This window comes from Mobula birostris, chromosome 3 (genome assembly GCF_030028105.1).
Source record: "Mobula birostris isolate sMobBir1 chromosome 3, sMobBir1.hap1, whole genome shotgun sequence".
In the NCBI taxonomy this organism is placed as follows: Eukaryota; Metazoa; Chordata; class Chondrichthyes; order Myliobatiformes; family Myliobatidae; genus Mobula; species Mobula birostris.
The window spans coordinates 46,871,498-46,887,996 of NC_092372.1; the positions used below are offsets into that span (position 1 = coordinate 46,871,498).

The 16,499-nt window shown below is 41.2% G+C and overlaps 1 protein-coding gene across 3 annotated transcripts in view; it reads right to left on the bottom strand.

Annotated features, from left to right (window-relative positions):
• The window catches only part of LOC140195013 (DEP domain-containing protein 1B-like), a 56,319-nt gene that overhangs the window by 10,029 nt on the left and 29,791 nt on the right, over nt 1–16,499 (bottom strand). For 2 of the 3 annotated variants that reach the window (XM_072252570.1, XM_072252571.1), the window contains exons 7-10: nt 10,667–10,807; nt 6,950–7,116; nt 2,704–2,880; nt 2,338–2,520 (exon numbers count right to left, since the gene is read on the bottom strand). In XM_072252570.1, the coding sequence (XP_072108671.1) occupies nt 2,338–2,520; nt 2,704–2,880; nt 6,950–7,116; nt 10,667–10,807 (668 nt within the window). Of the gene's footprint in view, nt 1–2,337; nt 2,521–2,703; nt 2,881–4,446; nt 5,178–6,949; nt 7,117–10,666; nt 10,808–16,499 lie in introns of those variants that run through there. The other variant, XM_072252573.1, reaches the window with a different exon arrangement.

A 16,499-nucleotide genomic window follows, 5' to 3' on the forward strand; every position in this document is an offset into this window, starting at 1 on the left:
AATAGTTTCAATAAGCTAGGAATACATTCTTCAGGATTCAAAATATAAAGAACATACAATAGTACAGCACAGTACAGGCCCTTCAGCCCACATTGTTGTGCTGACCCTCAAACCCTGCCTCCCATATAACCCCCCACCTTAAATTCCTCCATATACCTGTCTAGTAGTCTCTTAATTTCACTATTGTATCTGCCTCCACCACCGACTCAGGCAGAGTATTCCACACACCAAACACTCTCTGAGTAAAAAACCTTCCTCTAATATCCCCCTTGAACTTCCCACCCCTTACCTTAAAACCATGTCCCCTCGTACTAAGCAGCGGTGCGCTGGGGAAGAGGCGCTGGCTAATCCCTCTATCTTTTCCTCTTAATATCTTGTATACCTCTATCATGTCTCCTCTCATCCTTCTTCTCTCCAAAGAGTAAAGCCCTAGCTCCCTTAATCTCTGATCATAATCCATACTCTCTAAACCAGGCAGCATCCTGGTAAATCTCCTCTGTACCCTTTCCAATGCTTCCACATCCTTCCTACAGTGAGGCAAAGAGATCGTCAGCATAAAGGGAGATCTTATGAATAGTCCCATTTATGAAAATTCCACGGGTATCTTTAGCTTTGTGAAGGATTCCAGCACCAAATTAAATAACAAGGGACTTAACGGACATCCCTGTGTCATACCCCGCGAAAGCCGAAAAAAAGATCTGCAATTATTGGTAATAACAGTAGCAATAGGGCTTTTATATATCATTCTGATCCACTTATTAAAATTAATACCAAAGCTGAACTTCTCTAAAAAGTTAAATAAGTATTTCCATTCAATTCTGTCAAATGCCTTTTCAGCATCGAGAGAAACAATACATTGGGGAGTCTTAGAAAAGGATGAATATATAACATTTAACAGTCTCCGAACATTAAGGAAGGAATAACGGCCCTTTACAAAACCTGTTTGGTCCTGAGAGATAATTTTAGCTAGAATATTCTCCAGCCGATTAGCCATTATTTTTGAAAGAATTTTAGCATCCACATTTAATAATGAAATAGGTCTATATGAAGCACAATCCGTAGGGTCTTTATCTTTCTTAAGAATTAAAGACGTAGAAGCTTCATAAAATGTAGGAAGTAACTCTCCTATCAAAAAAGAACCTCTAAGCATTTCCAACACACATGGAGAAAGCAATTTTTCAAATTTTTTATAAAATCCTACAGAATAACCATCCAGTCCAGGAGCTTTACCAGATTGCATTGAAAAAATAGCTTTCTGAATTTCGTTTTCAGTGATAGGAGCATCAAGAGTTTGTTGATCTTCAACAGAAATTCGAGGAAAATTGATCTTTTGTAAAAAGGCATTCATTTTAGAAGGATCAACTGGAAACTGGGATTTATAAAGTTCAATGTAAAAGTCTTGAAAAATTTTATTAATGCCTTCATAATTACATGCTAAACTACGGTCTCCCTTACGAATTTTTAAAATTTGTCTTTTAGCTCTAGCTGCTTTTAACTGAGATGCTAATAGCTTATTATTTTTATCTCCAAACACATAAAATCGACTTTTCAATTTCAAATTTCTTTCAATAGGATAAGTTAATAATAAATTATACTGTGATTGGAGTTCAACCCTTTGTTTGAATAAATCAATGTTAGGAGTCGTGAAATTTGTTAACAGTAGCAGCACTTCAATGCAATACATAATATAGAAGAATTAAAACACAAAATAATAAATAAATAAATTACAGTATACATACATTGAATAGATTAAAAAACTTGCAAAAAACAGAAATATATATTAAAAAGAAGTGAGGTAGTGTCCAAGGGTTCAATGTCCATTTAGATATCAAATGGCAGAGGGGAAGAAGCTGTTCCTGAATCGCTGAGTGTGTGCCTTCAGGCTTCTGTACCTCCTACCTGATGGTAACAGTGAGAAAAGGGCATGCCCTGGGTGCTGGAGGTCCTTAATAATGGACGCAGCCTTTCTGAGACACCGCTCCTTGAAGATGTCCTAGGTACTTTGTAGACTAGTACCCAAAATGGAGCTGACTAAATTTACAATCCTCTGCAGCTTCTTTCGGTCCTGTGCTGTAGCCCCCTCTGCCCCATACCAGACAGTGATGCAGCCTATCAGAATGCTCTCCACGGTACATCTATACGTCAGATTACTTCTTAGACTATTGTTTCATATGGTATGTAATGCATTGTTTTGCTTGGAAATTCACAGCAGAGAGAAAAAGATACCTTTTATTGAGTACTTTCAGAAAAATACCAATGCGCAAGCTTCAAAGTGTTCCATTAAAAAGGTAATAAAATTCTGAAGTGGGTAACAGAATCAAACTCTTGCTGTTTTACCTGTTTTAATTTCTTCTTTTTCACTTTAAAAGACATGCTTTTATCAATTATCATTTCTTCCAGCTGTGCTGTTAAGGCAGTTTGAATGTTCCTCTGCGGTTCTTTAAAATCTTCAGAACGAATCTGATGGCAAAAAGTGCAGGAAGATGGTGTAGCATCGGCATCTGCACCTGCATACTTTATCTAGGGAAGGAAAATAAAGATAAGATGCAGGTAAGAACTCTGCCTGTTGAGTATTTAATTTGAGACTATAAATCTCAAATTCTCAATAAATTACAAGGGGATATTTTGTAACATCATTCCTTACAAATAGAAAAAATCCTGTTGTTTTGCATTCCATCTGAAACCATGAGGTCTTTAAAATACCTGAACTCTTCGCAGGTGAGCCAAGTGTTCCTCTACAGCACTCTGCAGGTGTTCAGGAACTCCCAGAAAATCCTGGTAATGATCCATCATAAAGCTAACTAGTCTTGTAGCAAATAATTCATCAAGATCCACTTCATCCTCTGAACACAGGATACAGCGAGAGAAGGTTTGAATCATCTTCAAATTTAAAAGAAATGTATTTTTAAAAAATATACATTTAATGGAAAGGGTAATTGAAAAGTAAAGTTCCTAGTTTTTCTGATAATATGAAATGAAGCAAATTTCTCTGAAACAAAGTTGTGCGATATGTTTCTGCTCCCCGCACACACAACTTTTCATTACCCTTGCTGCCCATTTCCACTCTGCCCTCACTTTACAAAATCTGCAATGGAGTCCGAAAGGAGAAGACATAGAATATGACACACAATATCAACCTAAATGTTATTCAAGGACAAACTTTCAAGTGCACTATATAACTCAGCAGGGTGTGAGGAGATCCTGGAGTACTCCTATTAACTGTTTGAAGAGAGACAGAGAGAGACATTTATCTTTGATGGTTTGTTTGGAAAGGAGAGAGAGACAGAGACAGAGTTATTTACCACCGATATGTTGCTTTTAAAAAGAGAGAGAGAGACCAAGATTAACGGTTGGAGTGTCACTTTAAGGCATTGGAAGTAACTTTGGACTTTAACTGAGTTTGGAGTTGGAGACAGCACCGAGCAGCTCCAAAGTTGCTATGGTGACTGAAGGCAGTGTTATTTAATGGACACTCGATGTTATGATTTTCAGCAGGTTGTTGATATTTCTTCAAGGACTTGTTGCCTCCTTGTGCATTTCTTTTCAGACAAAGGAAGGAGGGACTCTTTGAATGACAGGTGATGCTCAGCACAGAGAAATAAATGGGAGGTCAGATGATACAGACCTAGGACACATGATCTGGACGCTGAATGAGCATTTGCCCGCAGAGAAAGTGGGTTTTGGAGGATCAATCAGGTGGATCGATCCAAATTGCCATTCCACCGCTGAAGAAGGGGTTGACTGGTGGGGAGTTTGTCTATGTGTCCACCCTTGCCGGGGTGATAGCTCCACCACAGGAAAACCAGTCCCCCTGGTTAAAGTCACAGTCGGTGACTTGTACAGGATTTCGAAGGACGACGAGAAGATCGACGGTATCAGCTCACCTGAAGACTCAACTCACTCTCTCTCTCTCTCTCCATCACTACTCAACTAAATACCACGAACTGAACTGAACTTTACTCAACATCGTGAGACTGTATCTTTTTACCCCTAGACTTAAAGAAGCTTGGTTTTCATACATATATATTCCACACTTACTTTTATATATAATCATTGCTAACCTGTCTGATCTATCTACATTTATATTGATGTATTGCATAGTTACTAATAAATATTAGTAGTTTATAGCAATACGAGACTCAAAAGTGGTTTCTATTTCTGCTGGTTCTTTATCCCCGTCACGGGGTACGTGACAAGGGAAACCTGTGGTATTGCCATTTAATACAAGGGATTTCATTTTGTAGCATTTTAAGAGGTAGTATTTTGTGAGTGAAGTGTCACAAAGGCAAGGTGCCAATGAGACTAGCAGATATATCAAACAGACCACACATGGCCAATGCTGTGAAACTAGTTTTCAGAATTTGACATCTCTACCTGACAGTAACTAAGAGAAAGCAATTGCCAAGTTTAAGTTAACTAGAAGTTGTTTAAATGATGCATCCAACCAACACTACTTTGCAGTATTTTTGCGTGTAACAATATTTTCTGTTTGTCTTTGCTTCCATTTAAACTCGATGTATACTTGTAACCTTCCAAGACTGCATATTAATTCGAGTATCCTCCAATATATCCCGAATGCATATAGTGCCCTGAGTCTTGTTTGGAATATTGATGAAAAGGCATAGTTCATATATCAGTCTCTGCCCAATCAGCCATTTATCCAGCCCTCCGTAAAAGTTAACGATATCACCCTTGAAAATGTAGGCCATTGTCCCTACCTTGGCAGCATTCTCTCCTTAAAAGTAAACATCCACTCAGAGATCAACCGCCTGAATACGGCTAGTGGAGCCTATGCAAGATTAAGGAAAGAGTCTCTGAAGACAGCAGCCTCCCAGTCTAAACAAAATGTTTGGTGTACAGAGTATCGTCATTCTTACATTAATGTAGGGAGCGGTATCATGAACCATCTACAGTAGGCACTTGAAAGCCCTGGCACAATAACATCAAAGGTCCTTACAAAAGATGGTGAGGCTTAGCTGAAAGGACAGACACACCAACACCAGCATACAGGAGGAGGCCAACATGAACAGCAGTTCCACCATCTCCGATGGATAGGCAATGTCATTCAGATGCCTAACTCGCGTCTCTCCAAGCAGATCCTTTACTCCCAGTTGAAGAATGGTCAGCAAGCCCTTCATGGGCAAAGGAAATGCTTCAAAGATAATACCAAAATCAGCCTGAAAAAAAAAATCAACGTTACATCTAAAAACTGGGAAGACATTGCACTCAATAGATACACCTGGAGGAAATCTGTTCAAGAGGGAGCTGTGCTACATAAGAGTAACCTCTGCTGTGCTGCAGAAAATAAGCAGCATCTCCAAAAGGGGAGACTAAACAACCAAGACCTAACTCCCAACCACAACCATCACTTACTCGTGTCCACACTGCATGAAAATTTGCCAATCCCATGTTGGCTTCTACAGCCACCTGAGGACCCACCAACAGACAATCCCTTAGGAGAACATCATCCTCGACTCGAGTAATTGTTCTACTGCTACTATTCCTGCAAGCTTCAGCTTACCTATTCAAAGCTCATAATGCAAGAACAACTGAAGTAAGTAGAATGCTGGAGGAAAAAAGGAAAAATAAATAAATTTGTAATGAGGTACAAGGCTCACCATCCCACTGCAATGGTATCTAGATTGACATATAGATAGATGCTTTATTGATCCCAAAGGAAATTACAGTGTCACGGTAGCATTACAAGTGCACAGATATACAAATATTAGTAGAGAAGCAAAAAAGAATAAAGAAAAGTTACCTTAAAAATAAGACGTACAAGGTTTACAAGTCAAAGATTACAAGATTTACAATTTCACACTGATAAAATGATAGTGCAAAAAGTACCATAATATTATACAGTAATGAGTGCACATTCACACCATCCAGATAAGTGATGGTAGTATTGTATAGCATTGCACAGGGTGTAGTAAACGAGCTAAACAGAACTTAAACACAGCTCTGGTAAATTGAGGTTAATAACAGTCTAACATGGGGGGGGGGGGGGGGGAGCAGTTATCATTTCCCCGGCTTTAGGTTGACTCATTACAGTCTAATGGCCAAGGGTAAGAATGACCTACCTCATATAGCACTCTTTGGAGCAGCACAGCTGTCTTAGTCTATTACTAAAGGAGCTCCTCTGTTCAGCCAAGGTGGCATGCAGAGGGTGAGAAATATTGTCCAGAACTACCAGGATTTTCTGGAGGGTCCTTTGTTCTACCACAGCCTCCAGGGTGTCCAGTTTGACTCCTATAACAGAGCCAGCCTTTCTAATCAGCTTATTGGTGTCACCTGTGTGCCCCAGCACACCACCACATAAAGGACTGCACTGGTGACAACAGACTGGTAGAACATGTGAAGGGGAGGACTGCATCCTCCGAAGGACCACAGTCTCCTCAGGAAGTACAGGTGACTCTGACCCTTCTTGTACACAGCCTCTGTGTTAGTGCTCCACTCCAATCTGTCATCCAGGTACACCCCCAGATCTTGTAGGTCCTCACCACATCCATGTCCTCACCATCAATGGTAATAAGCAGCAGTGCAGGCTTGGTCTTCCTGAAGTGCTTCACCATCTCATTTTACTTACTGATGTTGAGCTGAAGATGATTCAGCTTGCACTATGCTACAAAGTCCTCCACCAGGGTCTTGTATTCATCCTCCCATCCTCCCTTTATACACCCAACTATTGCTGAGTGATCAGAGAATTTCTGCAGTTGACAGTGCTGTATCTGAAGTCTGAGATATACATCACATGTTGAATGTCAAACAAACAGTTTTCATTGGCTGATGATTATCTAAATGCATTTTCTTTAAAGGTAAATACAATGGGTTTCATCCAAAAGTTAAGATTTTTAAAACTAAACTGAAAGTTTACAACTATTTGATTATGTTATTATTCCTTGGATCTACAAAGGACTTCTAGCAATTGAATCAACCGTGTAAATCTCACCAGTGTTCTGCTTGCTATAGCATCATGAAGAGGGGGCATTTCAACATTAACAGCAATTCGTGCCATCATCCGTATTAACAGTTGAAGTCTTCTCCGATTTTCAGGGGGCAAAAGAAGACAGCAAACTTGAAGTGCTTCAATACCAATTCGCTGTTGCTGCAGAAGACCTGGCTTTCGAAAACGTATAAAGTTAAACTGAAGGCCACTACAATTAAAATTAGTCAAATTGAACTTGGTATGAAAAATTTAAATCAGCTGATTGAACTACATTGTTACAGCTGCTGCTATACTACAAACTACCCAAAGCTGAGGTAATATGCCAATTTTAATCAAACAGTTCACTGCAAACTAAATTAAGTGTTTTCCTAAATTAATCTTGTTTAATTGTGGGCGAGGTCCTAAATGAGTAGTTTGTGTCAGTGGAGAAAGACATGGAGGATGATGAAATCTGTGTAGAGCATGTTAATCTGCTAGGTCATTTTGAAATAAAGAAAGAACTGGTGATGGCTTCACTGAAGAAATTAAAGTAGACAAGTCCCCATGGCTTGATGAGATTACCTCAGGTTATTGAGAGGTGAGAGATGAGGTTGTCAGAGCCTTGATCAAATTTCCTTTTTAGCTACAAGCAAAGTCCAGGAGGACTGGCAAGTAGCTAATGTTGTTCGTTTGTTCAAGGATGGTAACGATCTTGTCATTGCAGATGATATTATAGATCATCTGGAAGCTATTCAAGAAGAACTTTAGAGACAGAATTTATGAACATTAGGTAGAATTAACATGGTTCTGTATGGGTCAGATCACTATTGATTGAGCTTTTTTGAGGAGGTGACAAAGGTGATTGTTAAAGTAGAACAGTGGTTGTTGAATACCATATATGGATTTTAGTAAGCCATTCACTTAGGCTACGTCCACACTAGACCAGATAATTTTGAAAACGCCGGTGTCCACACTAGGCGTTTTTAAAAATATCTCTGTCCACACGAAAACAGGTATTCGGGCAAATCTCCTACTGGGCATGCGCAGGACACACAGAAAACAAGCGAAGAGGAAACAGTGTACTTGGTGCGCGTTTGCCCAGTTACAGACTAGAAAAACTTAAAAGGAAATTGCCAAACGAAAGACTTGGTGCGCGTTTGTCCAGAAACATTTCCTACAGCCATAGTCTCTTCACCGATGAAAGGGACGACAGCTACAACTAAATGCAATAAGGCTTGTTACTGGGCAAAAGTGAAATTTGCTGTTACTTCATTTGTCTGCCTTTACTTTTGCCATGTCTTTGTGTATTATTTTGCTGTATTTAACGTGCAATAAAACGAGTTACCGGGCAGAAGTGACAATTGCATCTATTGAATGTTTGCACAAACAATACATTAAAAATCACCTTGTTAAATGTATAAAACATGTCTGCATCAGTGTTACCTTGTATTTCCATACAATGTTATATTAGGCTGTTACACATCTGTTGTCAGATATTGTTGTGGTGTTGGAGGTTGTGTTCAGGAAAACAATGAAATGCCGCGCTGCTGCCGCCATTTGTTCCGGCACGTCATGACAGCGGTTTTAAAAATAGCTGGTTACCCTGTACACACTACGCCGGATATTAGGCATTTTCAGATTTATTCACTCTGGAGAGCATTTCTGAAAATCTCCATTTTCGGGGGGAAGAAAATGCCGTTTCAGTGTGGAAGGCTTTGGTTACGGATTTATCCGGTCTAGTGTGGACATAGCCTTAGATTCAAAATTGATTTGCTCATAGAAGCCAGAGGCTAGTAGTCTATTTGTCTTTTTTCTGGCTGGAGGTCCATGATTAGTGCTGTTCTGCAGGTATCTGTACTGGGATCTCCAAAGTAACTTGGATGAAAACATGGATAGTAAGATTGCAGACAACAAAAGATTGGTGGTGTTGTGGCTCATATCAAAGGATACAGCAGGATGTAAATCAGTTGCAGATATGGCAGAAAAGTAACAGATGGCGCTTAATCTGGGCAATATCACTTTGGGAGATCAATTGCAAAGAGGAAGTCCACAGCTAATGGCAAGACCTTTAACAACATAGATGCAGAGAGATCATGGCTCCCTGAAAGTGGTAAAGCTGGTGTATGACATAGAACATAGAATAGTACAGCACAGTACAGGCCCTTCGGCCCACAATGTTGTGCCGACCCTCAAACCCTGCCTCCCATATAAGCCCTCACCTTAGATTCCTCCATATACCTGTCTAGTAGTCTCTTAAACTTCACTTACCTTTAGTAGCTGAGACCTTAAGTACAAGAACCAGGAAGTTGTGTTGCAGCTCTATATAACTGTTTGAGCCGCATCTGGAGTATTACATTTCATTTTGGGTTGTCTCATTATAGAAAGGACGTGGAGGCTGCAGAAGAGGTTAATGAGGATGCAGCCTGGATTTGAGAGTACATGTTATAAGTTGGACAAACTAGGGTTGTTTTCTCTGCAGCTGTGAAGGCTGAGGGGAGACCTGACAGACGTCTATAAAATTATGGGAGGCATAGCCAGAGTAAACAACCAGTATGTTTGTCTCAGGGTTGAAGTGGTAAATACAAGAGGGCATGCATTTAAGGTTTCAAAATTCAAGTACATTTATTGTCAAAGAATGAATAAATTATACAAACCCTGAGATTTGAGAGGGAGAAAGCTCAAGGAGATATGTGGGGCAAGTTTTTTTATTTAAGAAACTGAATGATGGGTACCTAAAATACACTGTCAGAGGTTGTAATGAAGGCAGATATAATCAAGGCAAGAGGATTTTAGATAAACATGAAAATGCAGAGACTGGAGGAATATGGACCATGTGTAGGTAGAAGGGATTAGGTGTCAAAAGCTTAATGAGTTGAGTACAACATCATGGGTCAAAGGTCCTGTTCCTATGTTGAATGGTTCTATGCTTTAATTTATCATATCTTGCAATTCGTTTGATGGCTCTGGTTCTGTACTCACTGGAATTCAGAAGGATGAGGAGGGATTTCATTGAAACCTTTCGAATGTTGAAAGGCCTACACAGAGTAGATGTGGAAAGGATGTTTCCCATGATGGGAGAGTCTAGGACAAGAGGACACAGCCTCGGGATACATGCTGTTGCCACTTGCAGCTGTGGAGGCCAGGTCATTGGGTGAATTTCAGGCAGAGATTGATAAGTTTTTGATTGGACATGGCATCAAAGTTAGGGGGAGAAGGCCGGGAAATAGGGATGAGGAGGAGATAAAAAAAAAAAAGATCAGCCAGGATTGAATGGCGGAGCAGACTCGATAGGCCAGATGGCCTAATTCTGCTCCTATGTCTTATGTCTAATTCATTATCAAATGTCAAGACATTCTGCAATGAATTGCTTACGTGATAAATTCAAAACATTTTTACTTTAATTTTCAATTAGGATAAAACATCTGTTAAGACAAGATCATTGCACTCTTTTTAGTAATGGTGTGTTCATGTCTATAGATGGCAACCCCAGGAACAGAATGTTTCATAACTTAAGCAATAGCTGCATTTGTGCAGATTACCACTGCAAAACATGTTTTATGAGGAACTAGATAAGCTCTTGCTAAACTGGGAGTCAAGATTGCTAAATAGGCAATAATGAAAGATTTTTGGCCTAATAGATTCTCTTATCTCAACCTTCTCAACCAAATGAGCCTACTCAGTAAAATTAGAAACATTTTATTTTTATTTAGAGTTATGCTGTGTATATTATTAAGCACCCACCTAAAGTGTTAATAAAAAGTTCATAGAACTCAAAGGTCAACAAGGGCTCCTTTGGTTTATGAAAATAGTCTGCTATTGTTTTGAATACATCTCTTTCAAACCCTGGATACATTGGTTGGTTCAATTCACTTCCGTTTGGCCCTGAGAAAGGGAAAAAGAAAACAAGTCATAAAAAACAGCTTGGACCACATAGCCATACAATGTACCAGATCACGCGTGGAACGGAATGATTAAGGAGTTATTCCACCAACACATCTTTTCCTTCCCCCCCTCCACTCTCTGCTTTCTGCAGGAAAAGCTCTCTATGTGACTCCCTTGTCCACTCACCCCACCCCCCCGCCCCCTGGCACTTATCCTTGCTTCACCTACCCTTACACCTCCTCACTCACTACCATTCAAGGCCCCGTACAGTCCTTCCAGGTGAGGCAACATTTCACCTGTGAGTCTGTTGGGATCACATTCTGTGTTCAATGCCCCCAGTGTGGCCTCTTGTATATCAGTGAGACCCAACGTAGATTGGAAAACCGCTTTGCCAAGCATCTATGCTCTGTCCGCCAGAACCAGGATCTCTCAGTGGCCACCCATTTTAATTCCACTTCCCATTCCCACTCCAATATGTCCATCCATGGCCTCCTCCACTGTAGGGATAAGACCAAACTTAGGTTGGAGGAACAACACCTTATATTCCGTTTGGGTAGCCTCCAACCTGATGGCATAAACATTGACTTCTCAAACTTCCAGTAATGCCTCCATCCCTCCCCCTTCACTAATTCCCATCCCCTTGTCGTCCCTCTCTCATGTTATCTCCTTGCTCACCCATCACCTCCCTCTGGTGCTCCTTTCCCCCCCGCGCCCCCCGCTTTCTTCTTTCTTCCTTGGCCTTTTGTCTCTTTCACCAATCAACTTCCTAGCTCTTTGCTTCATCCCCCCCCTCAAGTTTCACCTATCGCCTAGTGTTTCTCTCTCCCCTTGCCCCCACCTTTCAAATCTACTCCTCAGCGTCTTTCCTCCAGTCCTGTCAAAGGGTTTTGGCCCGAAACATCAACTGTACTTTTTTCCATAGATGTTGCCTGGCCTGATGAGTTTCTCCAACATTTTGTGTGTATTGCTTGGATTTCCAGCATCTGCAGATATTCTCTTGTAAGGAATTAAATGATGGAAATTTGACCCACACAATTAAAAAAAACAATGGTGCCAGTGCATCCTAGAGCAATAGTCATAAGCATATTGCAAGACTTTGCAGGAGCAAAAATTCTTCTTTCTCTCTGTGGACTACTGCAACAATCAGACCTGATTGCAAGGACATCCCCTTGGGTTAGCAACACAGTCAGGGACACTTCCAGCTCCCAGTATGGGTATCTTGCTGTGGAGAGGCAACTTCTGTCACCAAATAAGACCAACAGACCATAAGATATAGGAGCAGAAGTAGGCCATTCAATCATGGGCTGATTCAATTTTTCCAGTCATTCTCACACCCCTGCCTTCTCCCCATACCCTTTGATGCCCTGGCTAATCAAGAACCTGTCTATCTCTGCCTTAAATGCACCCAATGACTTGGCCACTCATGGCAACAAATTCCACAGATTTACCACCCGCTGACTAAAGTAATTTCTCTGCATCTCTGTTCTAAAAGGATGTCCTTCAATCCTGAAGTCATGCCCTCCTGTCCTAGAATCCCCTACCATGGGAAATAATTTTGCCATGATCTAATCTGTTCATGCCTTTTAACATTCGGAATGTTTCTGTGAGATCCCCCCTCATTCTACTGAACTCCAGGGAATACAGCCCAAGAGCTGCCAGACGTTCCTTATATAATAACCCTTTCATTCCTGGAATCATTCTTGTGAATCTTCTCTGAATCCTCTCCAATGTCAGTATATCCTTTATAAAATAAGGAGCCCAAAACTGCACATGATACTCCAAGTGTGGTCTCACGAGTGTCTTATAGAGCTTCAACATCACATCCCTGCTCTTATATTGTATACCTCTAGAAACGAATGCCAACATTGCATTCACCTTCTTCATCACCAACTCAACCTGGAGGTTAAACTTTAGGGTATCCTGCACAAGGACTCCTAAATCCCTTTGCATCTCTGCATTTTGAATTCTCTCTCCATCTAAATAATAGTCAACCCATTTATTTCTTCCACCAAAGTGAATGACCATACACTATCCAACATTGTATTTCATTTGCCACTTCTTTGCCCATTCCCTTAATCTAAGTCTCTGCAGGCTCTCTGTTTCCTCAACACTACCCGCTCCTCCACCTATCTTTGTATCATCGGCAAATTTAGCCATAAATCCATTAATCCCGTAGTCCAAGTCATTGACATACATTTGGAGGGCATATCCCAGCCATGGATGTAATGTGCATAACACTCTGCTCAGATTAATCCACACGCACACCTTTCCACCGCAGAGCAAGCAGCTGGATGTCCTCTAGCAGTTTCCACTGCTGCTGGTGACATACCATTCTGGCTGCAGACTTCAAATGGATAATATGGCAGTGCTGGAAAGCTCTTCAAGACTGGTAGAAATGGTAAAAGATGCAACACAATCCACAGATGAGGTTATTCAGCCCAGTCCAGAACAGGGCTTTCCTCCATGTCAAAGACAGTCACAGTCAGATCCATTGACGTCATGCACGCCACTGCCTCCTTTTAGCTAACTATCACATACAGGAAGATTAGAAGGCAGACAGGGGAACATTGAAGTTGAACATTAAGTTTGAGGAACTAAAGAGGGACTGGGCAGGTTGGAGAACCAGAAAGCTCCCCACTGCAGTGTTGGTAAGCAACTGAAGAAAACATCAAAAGGAGCTCAGAAACCAAGACGGTATCAGAGGGGATCACATCAATTCAGATCAACTTGCAGAATTTTCCTTTTCTGCAGTAAAGAGGTGGATGTAAGGGAGGACCTCCAAGGAAAGAGGTGGCAAGACTCTCTCTTTGCCTCGGAAGCCACCAAGATCATCTTCCAATTCAGGACCATGTGGTCATATTACTTCTATCATAAGGTTCACAAAGGCGAATTCTGATACACAACCTTAAAGACTCAGTAACATCCTTGCAGACTAACATTAATGCTCCACATACCCTTCTGTCAAATTGTGTAACTGCAAGGCCCCAGACAGCACAGCCTCCCAGAACTTCCAATCCTCATAGAGGGATCAGAAATGGAGAGAGAGAGCAATTTCAAGTTCTTGGGGGGTTAAGATCTCTGAGGATCTAACCTGGTCCCAACATCTTGATGCAGTTATAAAGAAGGCAAGACAGCGACTATACTTCATTAGGAGTTTGAAGAGATTTGGTATGTCAACAAATACATTCAAAAACTTCTATAGATGTACCATGGAGGGCATTCTGACAGGCTGCATCACTGTCTGGAATTGGGGGGGGGGCTACTGCACAGGACCAAAAGAAGCTGCAGAGGGTTGTAAATTTAGTTGGCTCCATCTTGGGTATTAGTCTACAAAGTACCCAGGACATCTTCAAGGAGCGGTGTCCAGAAGGCAGCGTGCATTATTAAGGGCCCCTATCACCTAGGGCATGCCCTTTTCTCACTGTTACCATCAGGTAGGGGGTACAGAAGCCTGAAGGCACACACTCAGCGATTCAGGAACAGCTTCTTCCCCTCTGCCATCTGATTCCTAAATGGACATTGAACCCTTGGACACTACCTCACTTTTTTTATATATGTTATTCTGTTTTTTGCACGATTTAAAATCTATTTAATATAGTATACTGTAATTGATTTACTTATTTATTATTATTTCTTTTCTTCTATATTATGTATTGCATGGAACTGCTGCTGCTGTTAACAAATTCCATGACACAAGCCGGTGATAATAAATCCGATTCTGATTCTGAACTTCCTATCTTATCACAAGGATCTTAGATGACAGCAAGCAGGAGACCAGCCACCAAGCCTAGACGAGCTGATGGGCTCCATCTATACCCGTGAAGAAAATAAAACTCCCAGAAGCAACGGCCTACCAGCCAAGATGCTCCAAGTCTGACAGACGGGATAGGGCCAAACCTGCTGGACGTGTACAATGCCGCATTTCTGGCCAGCAGCATGTCAGAATCCATGAGGAAGAAAGCATCATTCAAATTTAAGAGATAACCAGTGGGGGAGGGGGGTGTAAAGACTGACATCAGGAGAGACAGTGGGGGGGCGGGGGGGAGAGGAGAAATGCATCAAACATTGTCCTCGTTTTGATGGCCACCTTTGTGTATGGCTGAATCAAGTCACATGTAGAACCAAGGTAGGCAAACGCCAAGTGTCACCACATGCTGAGACACTACCTGGCCACGGTGTTGAAGGATGGGCTTGTTTCATGGTTGAGCAACGTCTCATTCAGATGGACATTGCTGCACAACTCTCTTGCGGCAATGTTCTGTCAGGAAAACACACCAAATCGATCAGGCAATGGGAAGCACAGAACATCACACAGGTACTATGGAAAAGGACACAATGTATCGCGAAGGTGGGTTACCTAAGCAGACTGTCAGAGCCTTTTAGCAGACTGCTTTATAACCAGAACTCATAATAAATACTACCCATTCGACTAGCAATGAGAAGGGCCCTCTGCACTGGATCCACCCTGTACGGTCAGAGTCTCTCTCCCAATAAACGCTGCTCTTGGGACAGCTGTGTTGAGGCCAAGACAATCACTCACCTCACTGGTGATTGCAGATTTACAACTGTGGTCTGGAAAAGCATGCAGCATTCCCTTTCAAGTTTCATCTTGAGCAGCTGCCCAACAGAGGACTTTCGATCTCGGGACTCATACTGAAGCAAACTCAAATTCTGCAGCAAGATCAGCCCAGTGAACGATGCACCAAACCACCAAATTAAATTTGGAAGGAGTACCAGGAGTAAATAAAAATGATGGTGATAAGCATTGCCTCAAATTGTTGAACTCACAACATAGTTTGAGTGCTTGTAATATGTCAAGATGAAAGACTAGGTGCTGTTCCTCATGCTAGCACCAAACTTTGTTGGAAGTGCAAGAGACCACGATAGAAGGAGAGTGCTAATGTGACAACTGGAACCTTGAGTTACATTTGTCGACCGAACAGCATTCTCAACAAAACAGTCATCCAGCTTGTGTTTTGTGTTCCCACTAAATGGACAGATAACCAGGTTAGTCTGGTCTCATTGCTATGCATGCTATTCCAGAGACCATCTAAAGCTGCACTCTAGTTTGTGCAGCTTTTCCAGAAAAATACTAGAGGGGATGGTTTCCCTGCAGACATGTACACTCCATTGCCAAACTACAGAAAGATATCAAACACTATATCCCTAACCGCAGCACCATAGCAAAGCTGAACCCAGGAAAGTCTCCAATACAAATGTGTCCATTCAAGTTTCCAACCAAAGTCATTTAGATAGCATCAAATAGAGAATAGAAAATAGACCAGCACAACAGGGTGTGTCACATTCCCTTCATTATATGAATTTCCTTCATACATTTAAAACTGCTAAATAGGTGGGAAGGGAAAGGAAAGGTTTGAACTCTAAAAGATCAAATTAATTTTTACAATTGGCCTCAAATGGTGAATTGAGTCTACATTTTTAAAAATATACTTTGGAACACTATTGTAAAAGCATAAAGGAAAATAGTCAATGAATATATTTGCACGCAATATTCCTTTTAATTTTAAAGAATGGATTTGGAGTTCATGCTCAGTCTGCACAATTCTGTATGCTAAAGGGCAATTATTCTAAGAACATTTCCATAAGTTCCCATCACCAGAGCCAACAATCAGCTACACAGTAACAGTAAACTCAGGTCTACCACAAACACTCCAGCAGCTCCCAGCAGACT